This window comes from Stegostoma tigrinum, chromosome 24 (genome assembly GCF_030684315.1).
Source record: "Stegostoma tigrinum isolate sSteTig4 chromosome 24, sSteTig4.hap1, whole genome shotgun sequence".
Lineage (NCBI taxonomy): Eukaryota > Metazoa > Chordata > Chondrichthyes > Orectolobiformes > Stegostomatidae > Stegostoma > Stegostoma tigrinum.
This window is the reverse complement of record NC_081377.1, coordinates 30,222,017-30,247,322: the sequence shown is the minus strand read 5'-3', so window position 1 is coordinate 30,247,322 and position 25,306 is coordinate 30,222,017. Positions and strand designations below refer to the sequence as shown.

The following is a 25,306-nucleotide window of genomic DNA, read 5'->3' as shown; positions in this document are numbered from 1 at the left end:
TCTGTGTTGAATGTTCACATATATCTTTAGGGTTTTTATATCTTATAAGCTGAATGGATTCTGCAGATCATTTGTGATATAGCTGATCCTTCTCTTTCAGTATTCGTGTTTTTTTTTAGCTTTGTTTCACTCTGCAAATTAATGGCTTCCTATAAAGTCAAATCTTTATTTGACTACTATAATAAAATATTGTCAGCAAATCTAACATCCATTCTGTTTTTTAATAAATTTATGCACTCTTGAAAAATTGTACATTTTGTTGAACATTTTCATCTTGCATTCATTCGGACAATTTTCAATATCAATTCAAGGGAAAACTAACACTTTACACTGCATGAGAAGAATGTGCAGATTATTTAGAAGGTAGGCTCTGATTGGTAGCAGTGCTGTCATGGAGAATGCACCAATTTATGATTATTGACAGTTCCCTGCCAATTTAAAAAATTGCAGGCACATTCACTCTATATGGTCAGGGCATTGCCTTGAGAAATAGAAAGGCAAATAGCTGCCAAGTATTTTATTGGATTGAAACAGGCACAATGTGTGTACATTTCCTGTCTGCCTGAAAAGAACAGGGCACTTTAACCTTAATATATGCAGCTTCCAGTACATACAAGTGTACCACTCTGTAAGCCAAACTGATAATTCTAAATTGGTCATCAGCATAATTCTTCACATACACAGTTTGACAATATTTGCTCAATAATCCTGAACAATCACACCTAATGTTGGAGAACGTTAAGAGATTTGCAAGGACAGCCTTGTTGTATATGAGGTCAAAAATCACACAACACTAGGTTATAGCCCAACAGGTTTATCTGAAGACACAATCTTCCAGAGTCTCGCTCCTTCTTCAGGTATCAGTGAGAGGGGAGATATTGGACATAGAATTTATGAGCAAAAGATCAAAAGATCACAGCATTGATGCAGTGTGGAATAAACCTAAGATGACCAGTAAATCTTTAATCAGTTAGAAAGGATTCAATGCAGTGACTTGAACGTAAGTCAGGAGTTTGCATATTAATCCTTTCTAACTGATTAAAGATTTAGCAGCCATCTTAGGTTTATTCAATACTGCATCAGTTCTTTGACCCTTTCATCTTTTGCTTATAAATTCTGTGTCCGATGCCGCCTTTCTCACTGACACCTGAAGAAGGAGTGAGGCTCCAGAAGCTTGTGTCTTCAAATAAACTGTTGGACTGTAACTTGGTGTCCTGTGGTTTTTGACTTTGTCCATCCCAGTCCAACACCAGCACCTCCGCATCATTATTGTGTATGGTCAGCACCTTGCTTGTTGCATACAGCTGAAGGAATTTGCTGTTGTTTGAAAGCTATTGTATAAATTACGAATTGTTTTATCCAAAAAACTCAGCCCTGTCTTTTATTTGGCTCTGAAATTAAATCTTCCTGTGAACTTACTTTAAATGTCTTTGTAGTCCTCAGTTTCCCTGAGCATAGTTATGCCTTGAGTCTCCTAACAGCAGAAGTGACATTCAATCTGAATTGTGACACTTTGTGTGATTTTTATCTTTTCTATCCAGTAACTGCACACATTTTAAAAATATTTGTCCATTGCCATTAGAGAATTCAACTTTAATCATGGATTCTCCAATGTTAGTTTGCTCTTCAGCTGAACCTAGACTCGTTGCTGTTTCTTAAAAATGATTAGTACCAGAAACAATTTGTAACTCATGTTTAAGCTGAGACCTACCCCCCACCAGCCAGTTTAAGATGCAAATAAAGGTTGATTACCTATAGAATCTGCCTTGTAGAATCTTGCCACAAGCTTCTCTTCTGTGATGTTCTGGAAAGTTCCACTCTTTCAGCTGCTCTCTGTTGCAAAATCAGCCTTCATAAGACTGTGTGTCGGAAGGTTCTTCAGGTCTCCACTGGTTGCTATTTTGTTGTAATTGAAGCAATGCCCATTGCTGGGATTATGATGTATGATGTATCTTCATTACAGCCTATTTCAGCGAAGGAGGACACACAGGTAGAAATCCAGAACCTTTGGGGACATGGGCTCAAAACTCCTCTTCTTTTCTTTCACTTTATCTTGTTTCTTTCATGCATGTGTGTAGCGAACAATTCTTCCAGGTTTTGAATGCTTCAGTAAACCTGAAGAATTGGCTAAGAGTCAGTTTTTAAAATTGTGCTTCAGGTACAACATTTAGGGAAACACTTCTCCCTATAATCCCCATTGTCACCCACCTTCTCCACCCACCAGAAGCCACCACCACTCATCTCATTTTAAAAGAGAAAAGGATTTATTAACTTTTTCTAAAAAAAAACGTGTTACAGGTCGGAAAAGAAAACAGCAATAACACTTTCTTTTATCTCTCCCTTTTGTCTGTGACACTACACATTACTGCTCTCAATTCATGTAAAGTTGTTCAGTTCCAGGTCAATATATTCCAATTAACAAAGTGTGGGGCTGGATGAACACAGCAGGCCAAGCAGCATCTTAGGAGAACAAAAGCTGACGTTTCGGGCGTAGACCCTTCATCAGAAATGGGGGATGGGGAGAGGGAACTGGAATAAATAGGGAAAGAGGGGGAGGCGGACCGAAGATGGATAGAGGAGAAGGAAGTGCTATACCTGCCCCCACACCTCCTCCCTCACCCCCATCCCAGGCCCCAAGATGACTTTCCATATCAAGCAGATGTTCACCTGCACATCCACCAATGTGATATACTGCATCTGCTATACACAGTGTGGCTTCCTCTACATTGGAGAAACCAAGCGGAGGCTTGGGGACTGCTTTACAGAACACCTATGCTTGGTTCGCAGTAAACAACTGCACCTCCCAGTTGCAAACCATTTCAACTCCCCCTCTCATTCCTTAGATGACATGTCCATCCCGGGGCTCCTGCAGTGCCATAATGATGCCACCCGTAGGTTGCAGGAACAGCAACTCATATTCCGCTTGGGAGTCCTGCAGCCCAATGGTATCAATGTGGATTTCACCAGCTTCAAAATCTACCCTTCTCCCACTGCATCCCAAAACCAGCCCAGCTCATCCCTGCCTGCCTAACCTGTTCTTCCTCTCACTATCCCCTCCTCCAACCTCAAGCCACACCTCCATTTCCTACGTAGTAACATCATCCCACCTCCTTGCCCTGTCCGACCTCACCGGACTGACCTATCCCCTCCCTACCTCCCTACCCATACTCTCCTCCACCTATCTTCTCCTCTATCCATCTTAAGGCCGTCTCCCCCTTTCTCCCTATTTATTTCAGAATCCTCTCCCTTCCGATGAAGCGTCTAAGCCCCACTTCTGATGAAGCGTCTGGGTCCGAAACGTCAGCTTTTGTGCTCCTGAGATGCTGCTTGGCCTGCTGTGTTTATCTAGCTCCACACTTTGTTATCTTGGATTCTCCAGCATCTGCAGTTCCCATTATCTCTCATTACAATATATTCCAATTCATTTTTAATTTGACCATTCCCTGTTTTTAATGTCTGTTTAACAATAAGTTGAAAAGGCACCCTTAGACTTTCTATAACATATCACTTCTTGATGTTTACATGTGAGAAAGTTGCTTTCAAGTCTGTGTAATGCTCGATAGTTGGTTCCCAGACAGAACGGAAACCAATTCACGTGGTGTGAATGACCTAATTGTGGTTATAAAGAAAATGCAGGATGTCTAATCCTTAGCAGGTTTTACCTGCTTTTATCAGTGCAGAGATTGTAAAAAGTCGTTCTTTCTCATGCGTTACGTTCCTCTGTTGTGTTTCTGCAGACAGAACTGACTGGTGGGATGATTATCCTTGCAATTGGCAATGATAAGGTCCACGTTATTTGGAAAAGACAAATGCATCAAAGTATAGTGACAAAAAGCCGAAGAACTGTGGATACTGGAAAGCTGAGGCATAAACAGATGAATCAACTGGGCACAGGTCTGGAACTGAGATGTGTACTATTCCAGGTGTACTCAGCTCCACGGCAGGGGTTGCATTTTTATGGACAGTTGCTGTCAGTGTTTGAAACAAATTTTCTCAATGAATCCAACAATATATAATTTATCGTGTTTGTCTCATGTCCCATAATCTGATGGGCAGTTTCTCTTTCTATTTTGTTACTGATCACAAGACTTGTTAGATGGGCAGAACAGACCTTCACCAGTACACTTCCGGAAGTACTAGATTTCTCGTCGTCATATTGCAGCCAGCTGTAATCATTGTCTGCACACATTGGATCCAAGTAAGGACTGAGGTAAGGAAACCTCTTTGAAAACAGAACACAGACCCAATAAGAGTTCTCAAGTTAGGTAGGAATTGCCTTTCTCCATCGTGACTGTTGGAATAATAACAGACAAGGTGTAAAATTGACGAGTCCATAGACCTGGTGGGAAGCAAGCTTGGCATCTGAGTTGGACGGAAGCGGGGTGGGGGGGGTGGGGGAGTGAAAATGAAAGCAAATGAGAGACAGAGATCAATGGACTAAAGTGGGGAGGAGGGGGAAGGAGTGGAGAAGAAAGAGAGACTGGAGGTAGAGGAGCGGGTGGGAAGAGTAAGGGGGTAAGAGAACACCGGAGTGGTTTAAGAGCCGCAGAACGGCTGAGTGGGAAGACTGTAGGAGAACGTAGGGGAGTAGGATGAAAAGCTAAAATGCTTCCGAAAGATTTTTTTTATTCAAAACTTTTTTTGTTCACAGCCGAATTTGCATTTTGGCCAGTCTTACGACGGAGAATGATGAGATTTATAACGATCAGATATCACTTGAAGTGGTGGGACTGAGAATGGGCACTTCATCTGTTGTTCAGTCTAGTTCAACGCCAGTCGTTCTCTCTCCCTCTCTCACATTAGCCTGGCTGAGGAGCAGATCTCTGTCGGGGGAGGGTCGGGGACACGGGCGGATCCCCACTCTCGTTTTTGTGCGTGTTCTCCAAGTTCCACAGATGCTCCTCATTCGCTGCTGTTGTCAATGAAAGTTCAGACAAGCGCATGTGCTTTCCAGCAGGGATCACCGGAAAACACCCGGGGGAATGTAAAACAGTGATTGCTTTAAATTCCACTGCCCAGCCCAGCACAAACGTTAAGCAATAATCCTGTACATAATTTAAAAGGATTAATGTCCTACGAAAGAAGGAATATAAACGGATCTGGCGGGGAAACGGGGTACACTGCAGTGAATGATGGCGCCGTCAAAGGCGCTAGGGGGTCAACTGTATTGTTACTCTTATCATTTTGTAAAAATTAGCTTTTATTTAGTCTGACATCAGGGATTACGTTAGACATGTTGATGCTGATCTGAGGTTAGGATACTGTGAGAAATGGCCCAAGCATCAAGTCCAATTTTGTCTAATCTCTCAGATTGGTTTGGGGTTTGGGATTCCCAGCTCAGAGTCGTGGTCTTTCACAGTCACAGTTCAAACCAGATCCACTGAGACCGGGAATGAGATCGGATCTGTCAAAAGCGGCGGTAGTTTCAGCGTGAACAATGGGTTCTCGGACCACCAATTGTTAGAAATGCAATACAACTACTTCTGAATAACATTTAGAGTAACAGTGGGCTATCGTGCTATTGCTGAAGGAAATCTGAATGTTCCCGGTCTTATTAATTCTCGATTTAATTCCAGTGCGTGACTATTAGTTATTGGAAAAAATCAACTTTCTTCCCAACTCAGTTTTCCCTCATCCAGATCCCAGGTTGCCGTTGGTTTTCCCCGACATAAGTAGAATTTTTTGTTTGGAGAAACCCAGCAGGTCTGGCAGCATCTGTGGAGAGAGAAAAGCAGAAGGTTAACGTTTCGAGTCCAGTGACAGTTAATTAATTCTGAACATGCTGATGAAGAGTCGCTGACTCGGAATGTTATCTCCGCTTTCTGCCCACAGACGCTGCCAAAACCTGCTGGGGTTCTCCAGCAATTTCTGTTCATGTTTACGGACCTTAATTTGGAGATGTCAGATGACTGAGGTCATGTGATCCGATATCCTATCTACAGGCAACATGTACCAGTTGTATGTCTCCCAAACTCTAATGTAATAACAAGTGTAATAGCATTTCAGAATAAAAAGGTTCTTATGGATTATGGCGTGCTTTTGGGAAGTTCTGAGGCTATGAAACACATCGGGCTGAATGTCTTTTTCTCTCTTAAGATTGAGTTGCATCGAATATTTTGAAGGGTTTCTTCTTAGATCGAGACCAAGCCTGTTGTGTTGCTGTATTTTACAACGCTCACGGTATTAATTACCGACCCAGTGTCTATGGCTGCCTGTCACGCCGGATTTGCAACCCGTCTCACCACACACCATACCTGAATATCTTCCAAAAAGGACATATCTTACATCCGCACCATGTTTAAAAGCCCGCCACGCACCCTGATGAACACTGGTATTCCAAAGCTGGCCCGCACATGGAACGACAATGAAAATATTCTTAGATAATAAAATGTGAGGCTGGATGAACACAGCAGGCCAAGCTGTGTTCATCCAGCCTCACATTTTATTATCTTGGAATTCTCCAGCATCTGCAGTTCCCATTATCTATGAGAATATTCTTATTCTATTAACGGGACGACGGCGTCACTAGCTAAGCAGCATTTATTGCCCATCAGTAACTACCCACAGGGCAGCCGAGAGTCAGCCACATTGCTGTGGGTCTGGAGTCATATGTAGGCCAGACCAGGTAAGGAAAGCAGCTTCCTTCTGTAAAGGACATTCCCGAATCAGATGGATTTTCCCGACAAGTGACAAAGGGTACATGGTCATCATTAGATTGGTAGTATGTTATTGAATTCAAATTCCACCATCTGCCCTGATAACAAAGTGTGAAGCTGGATGAACACAGCAGGCCAAGCAGCATCTCAGGAGTGCAAAAGCTGACGTTTTGGCCCTTGACCCTTCATCAGAGAGGGGGATGGGGAGAGGGTTCTGAAATAAATAGGGAGAGAGGGGGAGGCGGACCGAAGATGGAGAGAAAAGAAGATAGGTGGAGAGGAGAGTGTAGGTGGGGAATGGAGGTGTGGCTTCAAGCCCACTTCAAGTCCGCTGACTCCCACAGCGACCGAGAATACACCTCCTCCACCCAACCCCCCGGCAAAAATTCCATCCCCTATTCCCAATTCCTTTGCTGCCGCCGCATCTGCTCCCAGGATGAAGCATTCCACTCCTGCACATCCCAGATGTCCACGTTCTTCAAGAACCGCAACATCCCCCCCGCAGTGGTCGAGAACACCCTTGACCGTGTCTCCCGCATTTCCTGCAACACATCCCTCACACCCCAACCCCGTCTCATCCTCTGCCCTCACTACACCACAAAACCAGCCCAGCTTGTCCCTGCCTCCCTAACCTGTTCTTCCTCTTACCTATCTTCTCCTCCCACCTCAAGCCGCACCTCCATTTCCCACCTACCAACCTCATCCCGCCTCCTTGACCAGTCCGTCCTTCCCGGACAGACCTATCACCTTCACAACTCCCCACCTATACTCTCCTCTCCACCTATCTTCTCCTCTATCCATCTTCGGTCCACCTCCCCCTCTCTCCCTATTTATTTCAGAACCCTCTCCCCATCCCCCTCTCTGATGAAGGGTCTTGGCCCGAAACGTCAGCTTTTGTGCTCCTGAGATACTGCTTGGCCTGCTGTGTTCATCCAGCTTCACACTTTGTTATCTTGAATTCTCCAGCATCTGCAGTTCCCATTATCTCTCCACCATCTGCCCTGGTGGGATTTGAACCCAGATCTGCAGAATGTTATCTGGTTCTCTGGATTAACAGTCCAGCAATAATACCACTATGCCATCACCTCCCCGAAAATACAGCGAAAAAGGAGAATGGGACACAGTCATTCTCTGACAGAGACCTGAAAACCTGTTCAAGGGAATGGTGCAAGGGAGAGGAGCCCTCCTCCCAGACGACTGGCACCACCTGAATCTGGCCGTCTGGATCAGTATAGTCACCGTGGATTGAAGAGCAGCTAGCAGTGGCCTTCTCTGCTTCTCCAGGGCAAGGGCCATATTCTTCTCTCTATCTCACACACTTACTTTATCCCCACTTCTGTACCCACCTCCTGTCAATGCTCATGCTCTGCTACTCCTAGACTGTACCATCCCCTCCACCACTCTCACCACTCCCAACCTCCAGTCCACCAACTCAATGCACAAAGCAGAGCAGCAGTAGCAGACAGGCACCTGGGACATTTATGGCCCTCATCACCCAGAGGCCACATCATGGGACCATCCGAGTACATTGCCATGGAGAGCCAGGTCCAACACTTTCAGGACCTGGTGGAAAGGCGCATACACCTGCATACCATGGACTGACAATTGGCCCTCAGGCCAAGGCTATGATCACAAGGGGACAGGGCAATAACTTTAGTTCAGGTGCACCCTCCTCACATGGAAACAGGGTGGTGCCATCTGAAGGAGCCAGTACACAAAGGTGCTGAACTCTTTCCATTCAAGTGACTGTGGAGGTAGCCAAACCCTCCACCTCTACTCTGCCTGCTACCCTCTGACCCTTGGAAATTCAGGACAGGGAGCGTCAACTTGTGCCAGACAGAAAATGTGACCTATCTAGATAAAAGACTGACTGTGCCAGGAACCCCTGACTGCTGGGTGCTTCCATGGACTTCAGTGAGGATTACTCCTCAAAGACTTTAACTCATAGCTACCTACTTTCTACATATGTAATGTGCATAAGCTGTAGGCATATGGAGAGGTGTTACTTATCAAGATGTGTGCCCCCTTTGATTAAGGACTGCTGATTGTCACTGCTAATTGATGTTGTCTGGCACAGCAAGGGAAGGCAAGGTGACTGTTTGCTATAAAAATAAACCAGCAGCCATGATGCAATCTGGTCCAATCTGTGAGCTGGGTGCCAGTGTGCAAAGTGAAGCCTTTCAATGGTATTTGCCAGGATGCTCTGCAATGCAACTCTGAACTTCCAGTGCATGTAGGAAGTACCAGGATGGTCAACAGGGTTTTCTGGATGCTGCATTTCAATGTCTGTGGAGGAAGGGCGCATGTGGCTGGTGCATGTGGATCATGTCCTGGGTTGCAGTTCATTTCTAGGCAACATAGGTGTTGTACAGAGAAAGTGGCGAGCTGAATCTGTCAGGTACAAACTCTGGTTTTCAAGTCGGGACTTCCCAATAACTAGCTTGTTTGATAGACTGAAAATTAATAAGGCAATCTGCGCCATCAGCAAGCGGTTTAACAAGTAATAATCACCAGCAATTGGCAACTCACTACTGTCTAGCGAGAATCTCATCAGGCAGCTTGTTTGTGGAGCAAATTGCTCCCGATGCCAAGGTTGGTGTTGCTGGACTTGTCATCGGATTCTCTTACACATCTCACTATTGCCCAAGCTTATTATTTATTCACTTTCGTTCACATATTAAGTGGGATACGCCTATCCAGAGTGTTCGCCTTATTCTTATTCTATTGGTGGTGGGAGACCATGAAACCTTACCCAGTTAGTTAGTATAAGGATCACATTCATAGAAAGAGTGTTTGCATTGATGGAGCTAACTCTGGTTGGAAACAGTCTTGAATATTTGATAACATGATGTTTTGAACCTGTGTAATGTTTGGGATAGAAATGTTATACTGTACCAATGCATCTACTAGCTTGCTGTAGTTTTATATCACTATCAAGAAGCCTCACAGCAAGCATCTATCTGATATCCAATCAATAACAATACAGTGCAAGCTAGTTTGTTGGCCTACAAGCTCATAACATGGTGTAAGAGTGAAGCTGAGATTAGGCTGAGAGCTGTACAGAAGCACCTGTATTAAAATGGAATATACAGGAATGTCCAGAACTGCTAAAAGTCTCTGGAAGCCAGAAAAATAAGAATAGAGAAGCAAACAGCAGCAGAAAGGAACAATGGCTGCAAACTTTCCTCTTCTCGCACCAGTCAAAATGGAAGGTGATATGAAGGAGAACTGCCATTTTTCCACTTACAATGGTGAAACTAGGAAGTTGCAACAGATTTCGTTGATCAGCCCAAGTTTCACAATTGGGTGGATGAAAAGCAGTCAGTTTCAAAGTATATTCCATTGTAAATCTCTCCAAAAAACAGAAAAAGCAGCTTGAAGATGTTGTGAAAGTCTTGAACAGCCACTGAACATACCTTATGAACGGTGTATATTAAATATTAGGACTCAGGATGAAAAAGTCAGTTGATAAAGATGTGGCTTACATTGATATAGCTGTGAATTTGTTCAACTAAAAGTTGTCGTTTAGAAACCATGTCTTTATATTTCCAAATTTTGGACTGAAAATAAGAAAAATGGACACTGCCTTTAAAAGGGCAGAACTTGAAAGGAGTTGTTTTGCTGTTTGGGAAAGAAGACGTGAAACTAAATGATGGACTGAGACAATGTTACTTTTTGGGGGCATTGAGTCAGACAAATTCACTGTCGGGATTCTATGAAATTGGCACTCTCAGCTTTGGGTTCAGAGGAGCTGAGCATAGTAACAACCCACTCATTGGTCAACTGTAATTTAACTCAAATCCTGTCAGCAAAATACAACGAGAAAGCTCTAAGATCTGGCTGCATCAACATCTCTTTCTCTGCCCCCTATTCCTGTAAAGTTGCTCTTTCTAATTCTCTATTGAAAGAGCAAGAAAACTAAGTTCAGAGACACTGAAAGAAATAATTCTAAAACCGAAAGAAAAAGAGAGATCCTGGATCTGATCAATCAACCCGTGAACTTGAGGCTGATGATTACTGTACAATTAACAATGTGGTATCATCAAAGAATCAAAAGGATTTATGAAACATGCTTTCCAGCTTTGTGATTTGGACTGGTTATATATTTGCCTATTTTAATCTTCTTATAGATCCGAACAGACCCGATACGCACCTTCACCCCAAAGTATTGTAAAGGAGATAGCCTAGGCCCTAACTTTTATATCTATTTAATGGCAAGTGTAAGAAGCTGTGTTCTAGATGTGATTAGTTTGTTTCACCACTAAGCTTCAATCAAAACACATGTTGTTTACAACACAGGAAAAATACATAGAAAAAGATTTGGTTTAACTTTATTTGATTGAAATACTTAACAAGGTAACATATTATTTAATCACTAATTTCCAACTGTTCCAATCTAAGCAGCATCCCACAAACACACCCTTTGGCAAAAATGCAATTCGGCAAAACAGTTATAATTCTCACCTATTGTCCTTTCACTCTAGCAGAAGAGAGAGAGGTCTGGCTGTTAGATTCGGCAGCCAGCTAGTAGAAACCTTCTCACTAACTGAAAGCAAAACCCAAGTTCCTTGGTTCTGTGTAAGCTTGACATGCCCACTCATGCTTCTTTTGTAGCAAAAATGCAGGGAGAATGCAAAAGCTTTTTATCAACTGCCTATCTGAAGGAGACATTTCAACACTATTGTAGCAACACCTCTCTGCAAGAGAAACTGGACAGAACACATCTCCCTTAAAGGCATAGTACTGTCACAATCTCCACCCATAATATTTGGTTTAATTTATTTTTCTCTGTTTGTGTGCATATGCACAGTCATTTAAAAATGGGTAAAGCTTAAGTTGCACAGTTTATAAATGAGCCATTAACCTTATTTCCCTTTTTACTGCTAGTTACAATAATTGGTTTGCTATTTTTGTGTTAATGGCAAAAGCCTAGTGTATGTTTCTTTTAACATGAATCAGACAGTCAAGTAAATTGGACTTTTTGCAGCCTAATTAAATTTTCACATTTGTAGTCGCTTTGGAAATAGTGGGACTCGATATTGGCCCAGATTTCCAAGTAAGTCATAACAAGTTTGTTGGATTGTGGCTGGGATAGTTTGGAACAAGGACAAATGTAAGATTGGGTATGGAATTACTATAAGTAGTAAAGGATAAAAGGGCAAACAGGGGGTTTTGCAATGCAAAAATAAGATGGCATTAGATACACCAAAACCTCCTTGCAGTTAGAAGAACTATCCACAATGTATTTACAAGACTTAAAACAAAAAAGTTAGCAAATAAAATTAGATGTGGAAGTGCTTGTGAGAACTAAGAAGGCAAAGACAATTGAAGTACTGGCACAACATTTGTGCTTGATAGAAATACAAGAAAGACCAAGTATTGAGACATTGGAGTCTGTTAATATTAAGTTGCATTTTCATCCCCAATCATGGTAAGGTTGAGGCAGAAGTTACAATTGCTAAAGAAATGGAGCAAATCCAGAACAGATTTGTGCAAAGCAACCCTCAAATAGAAAAATCAATACGTTTCCTGAAGGCAAGAAAAGGCAGATGCTTGCGACAGAAATGCAGCACTATACTACTATGGCTCCTGACCCATCATGGCCATGTGACCTGCTAACCTGTCACATTGTTTTCATTTTCTGAAGGAAGCTACGATGGCCAACAGACGTGCACAACCATTTCTAAATCCTGGACATTTTTATGGAATTCTAGGGTTGAAAAATAATGCTACACCAGAAAAGATTGAAGAGGCATATAGGTAAGAAAAAAAAAGAAATGGGGGAGCCCACAAATATTATCAAGATTATTCTGTCATATTAAGTTGTAATAATTGATTTTTGCCTTGGCTCCATTTTCCATTTACATCTATACATCCTAACAAGATCGACTGATTTCAGTTTTAAATCACAAAATTTGACACTCCAGCCTCTGCAAAATCTTGGGGGCAAAAGTACCAGAATTTCATTCCCCTTTCTGTGAATAGACCCTCCTGATATCACCTGTCAAGGGTTCAGATCAAATTTAAAGTTTATGCCCATCATAAGAAATATGTTTAGCTTATTATTTACTTTGATCTCCTTGAAGAAGGTGATCCCAGTAATAGTATTCTCATTTAACAGAAATTAATCAAAAATAAATAAAGATATCAAAAATATCCTGATATTGATAATACTGATACTGTATAGGATCATTGATAAATCACTTATACAACATGATGGAAGAACAAACCTAGGACCTGCCAAGATCTTTGATTCTGTACCATATCACAGAGCACATTAAGCACCAAATAATTGAAATTAACAAGAACTTGCATTTCATGTCGCATTTAACACAATTAAATGTCACAAAACACTTCATAGGAGTCTTTGATACTGGACCTTAAAAAGAAATATCAGGACAGGCAATCAAAAATTTGGTTAAAGGTAGGTTTAAAGAGCATCACAAAGAGGAGCGAGAGACATAAAAATAGACTTACAGGAGGAAATATGCAGAGCTCAGGGCCTTGGCAGTGATGGCATGGCCATTAATGCTGCACCAGAGAAAATCACTGTTGCACTAGAAGCCAGAATTGGACCTTCTTGGATATCTTAGAGGGTTTTACGTGTGAAAGAGGATGTGAAGATGGCAAGGAAGGGCAATCATGGAGGAGTTTGAAGAGAAATATGGACAGCATTTAACTTGAGGTATTGCCAGACTAGGAGCCAACGTGTGATCAGTGAGCACATGGGAGATGAGTAAACAGGAGTTCGTGCAGAGTATGAGGAGCAAGGTTCTGTATGAACTCGTGTTTATGGAGGGTGGAATATGGGAGGACATCCAGGAGAACACTGGAATGGCTTAAGAAGAATACTTTCTGCATCTCTCAGTTGTTATTGATGGCCGTTGATTCTATGTTTGGTTGTAATGATGATAATTAGGAAGCTTGCACAGGACTACCACCCTGATAAATATCCAGATGACCCTGCAGCAGCCAAGCGATACAAGGAAATAAACAATGCCTATGCCATCCTCTCTGATGAAAAGAAAAAGCGTATCTATGACACATCTGACATTTTTGGACTGCAAGCGGCCGCCATGCTTGGGAAGGATGGGGAAAACATCCTGGCCTCTCATAATAGCTGCTGCATAAAGGTGAGCAATATTGCTGGTACATTGTGCCTCCTGTCATCAACAATGGTTGGGCACATTCCTGGAATTTTTGTCAGCTTTCTCACTTTAGATCCCTTATTTCCATTAGTCAACCACACAACAAATAAGTTGTCACCCAATGCATTCTTGGTGACTCAGTTGGATAATTATTCACTGTCAGTCCGAACTGTCCTTTATCCTAAATCCCCATTCTTCCTATACAGACAGTGAATGAAAGTAATCAAAGAAAGTGAAAATAATGTACAGTTTCATAAGAGTTATTATAACATTTTTCTCTCAGATTTTGATCACAGTGTCTGGGAGATTAGTTTCATTCCTGGAGTCTACCAGGTCAGTCTGGAAGGTTGCCATCTTTGCTCCTGTCAATGTTTTTCTTTTGACTGTAATGACAATGTGTTGCACCAATGTACAATAGAATCATGAGTCGAATGACACACTCATTCAAAGTTTTGTCTTGGTTCTCCCCACCTTTCTCCTGAGTCAGGTAAGGTTCCAAGGTCATTGAAACCCCTCCGGAAATTTTCAGTGGCCATTCCTCATGTATAAGATGTTGAGGATTGGGCGTAAGGCTATTTGACTCTAGTAGGATCACAGTCGAACATAATCCTTTACCTTTAAGACTTCTACTGTCCAATTCCAACGTCAAATCCTCTGTCCAACACACACTTCCTTCCTCATTTATGTTTAAGCCTTGACTCCTTGGTGGCACATCCACTTCAGAGATCAGAAAATCCAGATTGCGTATCAGGATCCCGGCCTAATATTTGATGCTTTAGGTTGAATGCAACAGCAGTACATGCCAGAGAATGCCCTGATGTTTTCTTTGTGCATAAAAGTTAATTGGAAACTTATATAAATAACAACCTTGTGAGAACTAGGAGGGAGAGTACAGTTTTTTTTAAATCAAAGTCTTAGCTTTTAATTTACTTTTCATTGTCATTTTTAACATAATCAAATTGTAGTTTGGACCTGGATAAACTCTTGAAAAGAAAAAATGCAGAGTTATGGGTTGAGTAGGGGAGTGTAACTAATTGGATAGCACTTCCAAAGCCAGCACAGGAAAGATGAGCCAAATCTCCTCCTCCTGTGCTGAATTAATCTATGAATCTGCATTATGGCATAAGTGTACTTCTACATGTTGCTTGTCAAAATAACATCATTTTGTAGAAACTCACCAAGACTCCATGCTTAATGTGTTTAAGTCTTTGGATTTCTTTTGTTGCGTCTGTGACTATACTACACAATTGGATAAGTAAGTCATGATTATGCACCTTTCCACACCAGCAAATCTGGTGAGTCTCCCTGTTTCCCCAACCGAGATTGCCACACAGTGTGATGACGAGGGTCTGTAGTGTCTGAGCCATTTCATGCAATTCTGCTCTCATGCCTACTCCCTCCCTCACAGAAACCTTTCAACCCGCAAACCTGTATTCAAGGGATCATTTTCACCAGCTCCAGCATGGCTTTTTGAATTCTGAAGGGACTGCTCTTTCACAACATCTGATCCATTTCTCAATCACTTTACCCCTTTTCCCCTTCCTATGCTGTCGAAAGAGGTATTCTCAAATCCCCAAATATTACTTGAAACAATGATTTACATGTACTTCTTTCAATTTAGTATATTTAATTTGACATTTAATTTCTCTCAGAACTGTTCTGAGGAAGGGTCACTAGACCTGAAATGTTAACTCTGTTTTCTCCTTCACAGATGCTGCTGGACCTGCTGAGCTTTTCCAGCAACTTTGTTTTTGTTCCTGATTTACAGCATCTGCAGTTCTTTCAGTTTTTATTACAGGCAAATAAGACTAGTTCAGTTTGGTAAACCTGGCCAGCATGGACAAGTTAGACTGAAGGGTCTGTTTCCACGCTGTAGAGCTCTATGATTCTGTGACAACGGTGACAGATACATGGGAACTCTACCACCTGAAGTCCCTCTCAAGCCACACACTATCCTGACTTGGAAAAATATTATTGTGGCTGTATTATTGGAACTCCCTCCCCAACAACTTTATGGGTTTACCTACATCAAATGGACTACAGTAGTTCAAGAAGGCAGCTCACCACCATCTTCCCAAGGGTAACTATGAACAGGAAATAAATGCTGACCCAGCCAGTGATGCCCCATCCCATGAATGAGGAAAAAAAAATCAACTACACTTCAGAGGTTATTGAATGATAAACCAAAAAAAGACAATTAAGCATTTCCTAAAAAGAAAACCACTGTGAACAATTTTGATCCAAAACTGGCATTGCCATTCATATCTTTACTACTGGGGCAAAGGATTTTGAGTTTAGGAGAGGGAAGATTGTAAATTGTGGTCTTTAAATGTACGTTCAATTGTTTACTTGCCTTGCAGTTTTGGACCTATTGTGGTTTAATTGCCACTTGTGGCTGTTGCTGTTTTTGCTGTTTTTGCTGTTGTGGCTTGTGTTTGCCAAAGATTGATCAAACCAATGAGACACCGACGAACATTCCTACAGGTGAGGAACACATGATGGAGGATGTGCGTGATAAACATCCTTGAGACCTGTTTGAAAATGCTAACGCTTGGGCTCGTCCATCTGATTTGCACAATGATGTTCTAAAATTTCTGTTTCCTGCACAGTAGAGTTTTTAACTATAGAGGGGGGCTATTCATCCCCTCAGGCCTTTTAAAACAGCCATTTAAGTCCCAGCTGATCTATTCATAATTTTGTTGCTTCCGCAATTATGCTCTATATCCATAAAATATCCCCCATTTAAAGCTCCAATTTTCTTACCCGAATTCACAGCTTTGTGGGAGACAGTTCCATATTTTTACTAACCTCTGTGTGAAGAACTGTATCCAGACTTCACCCCTGAATGGCCCATTACATCCTAAGATTACCAGGTCCTTATTCATTCTCTAAGCCCTTCATCTTCAAACTTGTGATCAGCTGAGGTTTGAAATGGAAGACTGAGCTGATTTTATCCTTCCCTGGTCTTTGGGTTGCAGGTGATCTGAATCACAGACCCTGATTTAACGTGGCATCTAAAGGCAGTAGTAGTGCCTCTACATCGAACCCAGGCCTCCTCAAAATCCAACCTGTTCCTCAGGTGTGTAATCATATTTCTGAAAATATTGATTGGAAAACATTTCATGTCTCATGATTGCTTTGACTATGGCCATACTATTCTAAAAACACCTGATCTCAGAAGGTAAACAGACTCAGGCCTGGTTCATACCTGGGTGGGAGACTGTCTGGGAATGCCAGGCAGGGGCACTGCTGTGGTGCATTGGTAGAGTCTCTGTCTTTGAGCCAGAAGCCTCTGCTCCAGAGGTGTGTTAAAACATCTGAACAGGTTGATTAGAGGAAAGAAAATAAATAACATAGCAACTGACAGATGGAACCTATGCAGAACCCATTTCCTTAATATTGCACTGGAAGTGTCAGTCTGGATCATGTTTTCAAGCCATTGGAGTCAGGATTGAATGCACAGCTTTATGCATCAGAGACTATGACAACGGTTGAATTTCCAAAGAGCATAATCCTTATTGTTTTAATGCCTTTCTAATGAGCGTAACATTTATTTTCTGTTTCAGGTGGTTCAAGTCCAGTCCTGCGTCAGCCACATTACATGCACAGTGAAACCACTCCATTAAACCAGGAATATGACTATGGCTACAGCACACTGAATTAAGAAGAAATGAAGCGTTTGCTTTCAATGGAGATTCACAGTTCAAATTAACCCTTTTAAAATCTTGTAGAATTTCCAAATTAAGTTACTAATTTCAATCATCTGACATTGTCTATCATCTTGCATTTATTAAGAATTCTTAGAAGTCTAAAACACACAAGTTTAGTCCATGAAGCTCACTCCTACAGATAATGTGTAGGCCATTCCATCATGGACAATGAACAACCACTGATGAAATTACAGTAAGAAGTACAACCATCCCAAGCTTTTTCTTTGATACAAGTTTCTCTATCAGGTAGTCCTCACTTCAAATCCAAAAATTCCCCAATACCCTCTGCTTCGTTTTCTTGTCTCCTACCTCTGTTCTCAATCCCTTTTACCTTTAGTGATATCATCTCCGTTCATCTGCAGAAAATCCAAAGCTTTACAATACATACATTGTTCATCCTTGGCCAGATTTTTCCATTGCCATAACAGCTCAGAAACTATCATCTTCCATGGAGGACTTGACTGATGCCCCACTAGACTGCGTATTCAGTCCCCCACTGTACTCCTTATCTACTAACGATTGTGTGGCCAAATTCTCCCCAAACTCCATTTACAAATTTGCTGACATGCCACCATTGTAAGTCAGATCTCAAACAATGTAGAAACAGTATACAAAGAGTTTGAGTGCTTAGTGGCATGTGTAAAGACAACAATCCCTCCATCAATGTCAGCAAAATGAAGGAGCTGGTCCTTGACTTCAGGAAGTGGAGTGGAGGTCACACCCCTGTCAGCATCAATAGTGCTGAGGTGGACATGGTTGAGACCGTCAAGTTCCTAGGAGTGATGATTACCAAAAATCTATGCTGGTCTAACCCACACTGATGCAATGGTCAAGAAAGCACAACAATACCTTTACTTCCTCAGGAGGCTAAGGAAATTTGACATGTTCATGAAGACTCTTTTTTTATAGAAGCACCATAGAAAGCATCCTATCTGCATGCATCACAGCATGGTATGGCAACTGGTCTTCCCAAGACCGCATGTAAATATAGAGAATCATGAACACAGCCCAATCCATCACGCAGACCAGCCTTCTATCCATTAACTCCATCCATACTTCCCGATGCCTCAAGAAAGGAAACAACACAATCAAAGACCCCTCCCACTCCAGTAATACTCTCTTCCACCCTCCTCCATTGGAAAGAAGCTATAAACGTTTGAGTACTTATATGGACAGATTCAAGAACAGCTCTTCCCTGCTGTTATCAGTATCAGTCAGGAGGTTAGTGAGGACTCATTTGCTGTCCTTCAAAAAATGCCATGTGATTGTTTACATTCACTGAGACATTAAGTGGAACTTAGTTTAACTTTTCATTTTAAAAATGTCCAACTCATGGCGTATTAGCCTGAAATGAGTCCTTAAAATTAAGTTCTTGACTCCACAACCTTCTGACAATCTATTTAGCCACAGGAAAGACCCATATTCTGTTCTCAGATCAATGCACAGATCTCACTGGGGTGTTATAACTGGGATTGGGAGCTTGAATGCAAGAGGATTCCAACTTGTTACTTCAAATCTAATCAATGGAACAATGAAGATTTGAGACACTTGGGAATATTTGTATTCTTATTATGTTCTAAAAAAGCATGCGAAGGCGCAGTTTTATCTGCTGATTAGATGGACATTTCCCTTCCTGTGGACACTTATGCTGAAACTGTAAAGTTAGTACATTCAGAAACAAATTGATGATTTTGACAGATTTTGACTATTATACTGACAAAGTATACCTCCCAAGATAACAAAAAAAGGAAGTGGGAAAAATGTGGCACAGCTATTTCCCCATCATCCCATGATCATGGAGGCAAGTGGTGGAATGGTTCAGGAATTCACTTAAAACTCTGATCCATTTTACAACCTTATCAACCAACTCCTCTCAGCTCAGACCATTTTAGTCCAATGATAAGTGTACCAGACATTTGAACTATCTGTGTCAGTCGTGACATTAGAGTTGATCACTCCACCATCTGTGTAACAGCATCTACTTAATGTTCTTGGATGAAAAAAGAACACTTGTAGACTGTACGACTTCTTTGTTCATCTGTGGGCAGCTGTAGGTTCATTTACTTCAGTATTCTGGGGTAAAAGTTACACTGTTGCATCTCCAGGGTGATAGAAGCAAATCATAAGGCAAGATATTAACTGCAAGGATTTAAAAAATGCCAAATAGCTGTGGTTTAGTGGGTTTTAAATCAGAAGGTTGTAGGCTCACATCTCACACTAGAAATTATGAACAAGCAATTCAGACTAACTTAACTAGGATGACTGAGTGCTTTACTGCTAGAGATACCGACCTTCAGTTGAGATGTTAAATTGAAACCCTGCCTATCCTGTAGGGGGATGTAGGAAATTTGCTGTTATGCAAAGAAGAGCAGGGAATTTCATCCTGGGTAATAGGTATATCTCACTAATGAGAATAGAAGTTATTTGGCCATTATTACATTATTGTTACATGGCCTTGCTGTGTGCAAGTTGGTTTCCCATATTACAACAGTGATGACACTTGAAAAAGTATATCATTGGGTGAAAAGCCTTATTACATAATGGTTGTGAAAGGCACTATAATGAATAAATGTAAGTGTTTCTTCTATAGAAAAGCTCTGCTTTTATTTTTTATAATTTTTCATTTTAAACATAGCATTTAGCCCACCTGCTTTTTAAGTGATGAGGAATTGCATTAATGTATTGTACGTGTACTGCCTGTCTGGAGACTGTAATCAATAAATGTTTGATTGATTGATTGATTGATTTATTTATTGTCATGTGAAAAGCTTTGTTTATGAGCAGTACAGGCAGATCATAGTAAGCAAGGATGTACAGATCAAAAAGACATAGACAGACACCTTCAGGTTACATTGCTCCGAGCGTGCCATGGATGAGATCAACGTTAATGAGATCAGCATTATTTGAGGCTAGAGGGTCCATTCGTTAGTCGAAAAACTGCAAGGAAAACGTTGTTCCTGAACGTGCTGATGCATATTTTCAGGCTTCTGTACCATCTGCCTGACGGGAGAGATTAAATGAGATCATTACTGGCTGCGAAGGATCTTTGATGTTGCCGGCAGCCTTTCCAAGGCAGCGAGCTGTGTAAATGGAGTCCATGGATGGAAGTTTGGCTTCTGTGATGGTCTGGGCCGAGCACACCACCTTCGGTAGTTTCTTATGGTCCTGGGCAGAGCGGTTGCCACACCAGGCCGTTACGCACCTGGACAGTACGGTTTCAATGGTACATCTGTAGAAGTTGGTGAGGGGCCTCATGGAGATGCGAAATTTCATGAGCTGCCTGAGGAAGAAGAGGCATTGTTGCGCCTTTTTGACCATTGCATCTAAAAGGGAAGTCCAGGACAAGTGGTCGGTTATAGTCACTCTGAGGAATTGGACACACTCCATCCTCTCAACCTTCGTTCCGTTGAGGTTAGGTCAGGATATTACATGGAAAAACTATATTACTTTAAACTTGACGATCATGCTTTTATTCAAAATTTGTGCTCAACATTTGCAGAAATTATTCAATCCATGGGAATCATGATTGCTTTAATGAAATACAGAAAGCTATGCGATATGCAGTTATAACACTGCAGATTGATCTTTTCTATTGCAGATTACAAAGGCATTGGTCTTCGTACATAATGTCGAATGTTTAATTTTTTTGTAAATGAGGCAAACATAATAAAATGAATTGAAGCCAATAAATAGACATGCTTTAAAACCTATGCTGCTGTCAAGTCAGAAACTTTTACATGTGGAGATCTTGGAGTATGCCCGGGAACATGAAGATAAGGGAATGATAAGTTTTAAAAAATACTGATTCAATTGGTCTTTTGAAAGTTATTTGCTGTTTTGAAACTTGATTGATGAGATAAGTATTTGCCTGTTTTGAAATGCAGAGAAACTAATGACGTGTTTAGGTGGTATGCTTTATCAGATAAAAATATCTTTAATTTTCTAAGGTTTTGAACAAAATTATTGATGGAAGATTGTTCAACATTCAGAGAAATGTAAAATTACTGAAAGCTTTTAAACGTGTTGTCAAAGGCATCTATTTTTGGCATTTGAACAAAAAATTAGATGTCTCATTGGACAGTTGTAGTTGTAATGTTGATTTAGATATGATAGTACAACATTATCAGTGCAAAATCTTGTCCAGCTGGGGAAAATGTAATAGATTATTGCAAAATGCAATTTCATGCTTAAACCAGATTAGTTTGGTCAGGTACTGGAGAATACAATTGGTATAAGATTGATTGCCTGCTGAGTGATTATCCATATGATTTCTTGCAACACCTTTGTGACTAAATGGTGTACTGTTAATGGATGTATTGTTTTCAAATCTAATAAAGGCTGAACTTTGAGAGTTGTCTCAATATGCACTCAATTCTCAATCTGAACAGTAACCCAGCTGCCAGGGGTAAAAGATTAAACCTTACAAAAGAAAAATGAATCAAAGCTGACTTTTATATCAGCATAATCTAATTGTACAATGATGTGTGGGTGCTGGTGTTGGACTGGAGTGTGCAATGTCAGAAGTCACATGACACAAGGTTCTAGTCCAACAGGATTACTTGAAAACACAAACTTTAAGAGCACGGCTCCTTTGTTAGGTGAACTGGAGGATGCACACAGGCACAGAAATTATTGATGGAAAGATCAAATGATAGTAGAAATGGTGTTGAGATATTATTGGGATAACATCCCATTGATTTCTATACTTCTATAAATTAATGTCCTTTATCTGCCTACACATAGGTATGCAGACACTGTTATCAAACTTCCTGCCAAACTAGAAATTAGGTGTAAAACTTTGTAACTCCTTATCTTCTTACACATCAGCATGCAGACACTATTTTAAGCTTCCTGTCTGAATAGTATTAGAGTTAAACTGTGCAAATCTTTATCTTCCTGCCCGGGGTGGGTATGTGGAAACTGCCTCAAGTAAGGTTAAGTGAGGAGCATTTGTAAAGGTTTGAGACTTCTGAAGTATGTAACTTCCGTCTCTGACAAAGGGGCCAGGGCACTGACACATCGGCAACTTGAAATTACAATCTGTCTCATGAACAACTTGAAATCGCCTCCTGCCACTAGCAGTCACTTCACAAATGATCGATACTATATCCTGATCTTTTATGTTCTTGATGTAATAACTGTATTCTGTCTTTGTCTGTTGTAATAATTGTTTCATGTATCATGTCATTGTGAGACGTAAAATTGTTTTATGTATTATGTGCTTAGTAAAGTATAAAAAGCAGGGATTGTCGGCTGCTCGGGGAGAATTACTTACGAAACTCTGCACTCTGTGCCGGGTTAAGTACAGTGATTCTCCACAGCTTGTACTTGCTTGGTAATAAAGGATTTGCGTTTGTCTAAACAGGTCAGTGTCTTATTATTGCATCAAGTCCATGAGGGTCTCCGAAAACGAACCTGACAGTGTGAGTGGAGCGTTGACAGGCTGAATAACAAGTCCTTGCAGGTGATCAAAAGCGTCAGATGGTGTGAGTAAAGTGTACACAGTTGAATAGCAAGTGAAGGGATGACCCGTGATCTGATTAATTGAGGCAGAGAGATAATTACAAAGAATGAAAAATAAGATGGCGCTGGAGACAAACCAAATGAGTGGAAAAACATGATGGGTGTAAGAGTTGCACACCGAGGGTCCAACCAAAGTAACAAGTAATTCAAAACTGCACAAACTTATTAAGGTAGAGAGATCACAACAAGTTATCAAAGTGTTGGTACGGAACATTAAGGAAGAACAGTAAGGAAGATTTTACAATTAAAGAACAGTATGGTGGAGTTACGTCTTCATGGGCACAGAACTTGGCTGTAAATTTCTGCTTGGCAAGTCTGTGTTGTTGTATATCTCGAAGGACACCTTGGAGGACGTTTATCCGAAGGTCGGAAATTGAATGTCATTGACCGCTGAAGTGTTCCCTGACTAGGAGGGAACATTCCTGTCTGGAACATCCCTTGCCTGTCCTATGTGTCTGGATGAAGAGCTAATTGTTGAAGGTGAAGATGTGGTCAAGGATGAAGAAGATGACTTGTAGAATAGCAGCTGAAAATTGTAGTTGTTTGTGTTGAACACTGAGGCTGTTGCAGTGATGCCATCATCATGGGGGATGCAACATCCATTGTGATGAGGATTGTTCCTGTTCCAGCTGATCCACATGTGCTGAGTTTCTGTAAGAAACTTCTTTGCTACATAGAACCTTCAACCAACACTAGATACATCGATGACATTTTTTTCCTTTAGACTCATGGTGACGAATCACTGAAATGACCACACAATCATTTCAACAAGTTTCATTCCACCATCGGATTCACCATGGACTACTTTTCAGAAATAGTCTCATTCTTGGACACACACATATCTTCATCAAGTATGGGCACCTGAGTACCTCATCTTACTGCAAACCCACGGATAATGTCACAACTGAGCATATCGCTAGCTTCCACCCTGAATGTGTTAGAGCAGCCATCCACTGTGGACAAACCTTGCATATACAAAGGATTTGCTCAGATAAGTGGGAACACGATGGACACCTAAAGTTGCTGAAGGATGCCATCATAAGAACAGGAAACGATGCTTAACTCATCAATCGCCAGTTCCGATATGCCACAACGAAAATCTGCAATGACCTCCTCAGAAGACGGACACAGAACACAACTGTTTGCATACCCTTCATTGTCTAGTACTTACTCGGAGTGGAACAACTGCACCATGTTGTTTAACATACTTCAACATACCATCGATGATGATGAACATCTTGCTAAGAACATGCCAACGCCTCCACTTCTCACTTTCAAATAACCGCCAATCTTTAAACAGGCCATCCTTCACAGCAAACTACCCAACCTTCAGAACATCAAGCACAACACCACACAACCCTGCCACGCAACCTCTGCAAGGCATGCCAGATGATTGATGTGGATATTACCACCACATGTGGGAACACTACCCACCAAATACATGGCGGGTATTCATTTGACTCAGTCAACATTGTCTACCTTAATCGTTGCAGGCAAGTATGTCCTGAGGCATGGTATATTGGTGAGACCATGCAAAAGCTACCAAAGGTGATGAATGGATACCATGCAACAATCACCAGATAGGACTGTTTCTTCCCAGTCAGGGAACACTCCTGTGGTCAAGGACATTCAGTCTCCAATCTTCACACAAGCATCCTCGAAGAGAGTCTTTGAGACACACAACACAGAATTACCAAGCAGAAACTTATAGCCAAGTTCTGTACATATGAATACAGCCTCAACTGTGATCCTGGGTTCATGGTACACTATATGTAACTCCACCATACTGTTCTGTATTTGTAAAATCTTCCTTAGTGTTCTGTTTTGACACCATCACCTTGATAACTTGTTGTGATCTCTCCACCTTAATTAGTTTGTACAGTTTTGGATTACTTATTACTTTGGTTGGACCCTCGGCATACGACTCTTATACCTCTCATGTTGTTCCAGCCAAAAAAAAAAGTGTGGAGCTGGATGAACGCAGTAGGCCAAGCAGCATCTTAGGAGCACAAAAGCTGATGTTTTGGGCCTAGACCCTTCATCCTTTCTGAAAAGATGAAGGGTCTAGGCCCGAAACGTCAGCTTTTGTGCTCCTGAGATGCTGCTTGGCCTGCTGCGTTCATCCAGCTCCACACTTTGTTTTCTCGGATGTTCCAGCATCTGCAGTTCCCATTATCTCTGATGTTATTCCAGCCATTTGGTTTCTCTCCAGCAGCATTTTATTTTTCATTCTGTGCAATTAACTCTCTGCCTCAATTAATCAGATCAT

At 41.3% G+C, this 25,306-nt stretch overlaps 1 protein-coding gene across 3 annotated transcripts; it reads left to right on the top strand.

The window, feature by feature from the left end:
• The first annotated feature begins 960 nt into the window (after positions 1-960).
• On the top strand, positions 961-20,215 carry LOC125465041 (dnaJ homolog subfamily C member 5-like). Of its 3 annotated transcripts, XM_048558099.2 has the most exons (6): positions 961-1,000; positions 3,738-4,210; positions 12,304-12,416; positions 13,576-13,789; positions 16,165-16,288; positions 17,371-20,215. In XM_048558099.2, exons 2-6 carry the CDS (start codon positions 4,097-4,099, stop codon positions 17,466-17,468), a joined length of 663 nt encoding a protein of 220 aa, XP_048414056.1. In that variant the 5' UTR covers positions 961-1,000; positions 3,738-4,096; the 3' UTR covers positions 17,469-20,215. The 3 variants fall into 3 exon arrangements, with proteins under 3 accessions (XP_048414056.1, XP_059510423.1, XP_059510424.1); XM_059654440.1 differs by lacking the exon at positions 961-1,000 and having other exon boundaries at positions 3,705-4,210; XM_059654441.1 differs by lacking the exon at positions 961-1,000 and having other exon boundaries at positions 4,165-4,265.
• Positions 20,216-25,306: the final 5,091 nt, after the last annotated feature.

Bases quoted from the DNA above. Each gene is read 5' to 3' on its own strand.
- LOC125465041 (XM_048558099.2), top strand. From the start codon at position 4,097: ATGGGCAGAACAGACCTTCACCAGTACACTTCCGGAAGTACTAGATTT. The intron at 12,417-13,575 runs GTAAGAAAAAAA...GATGATAATTAG, and splicing joins AAGATTGAAGAGGCATATAG to GAAGCTTGCACAGGACTACC. The intron at 16,289-17,370 runs GTGAGGAACACA...TTTCTGTTTCAG, and splicing joins ACCGACGAACATTCCTACAG to GTGGTTCAAGTCCAGTCCTG.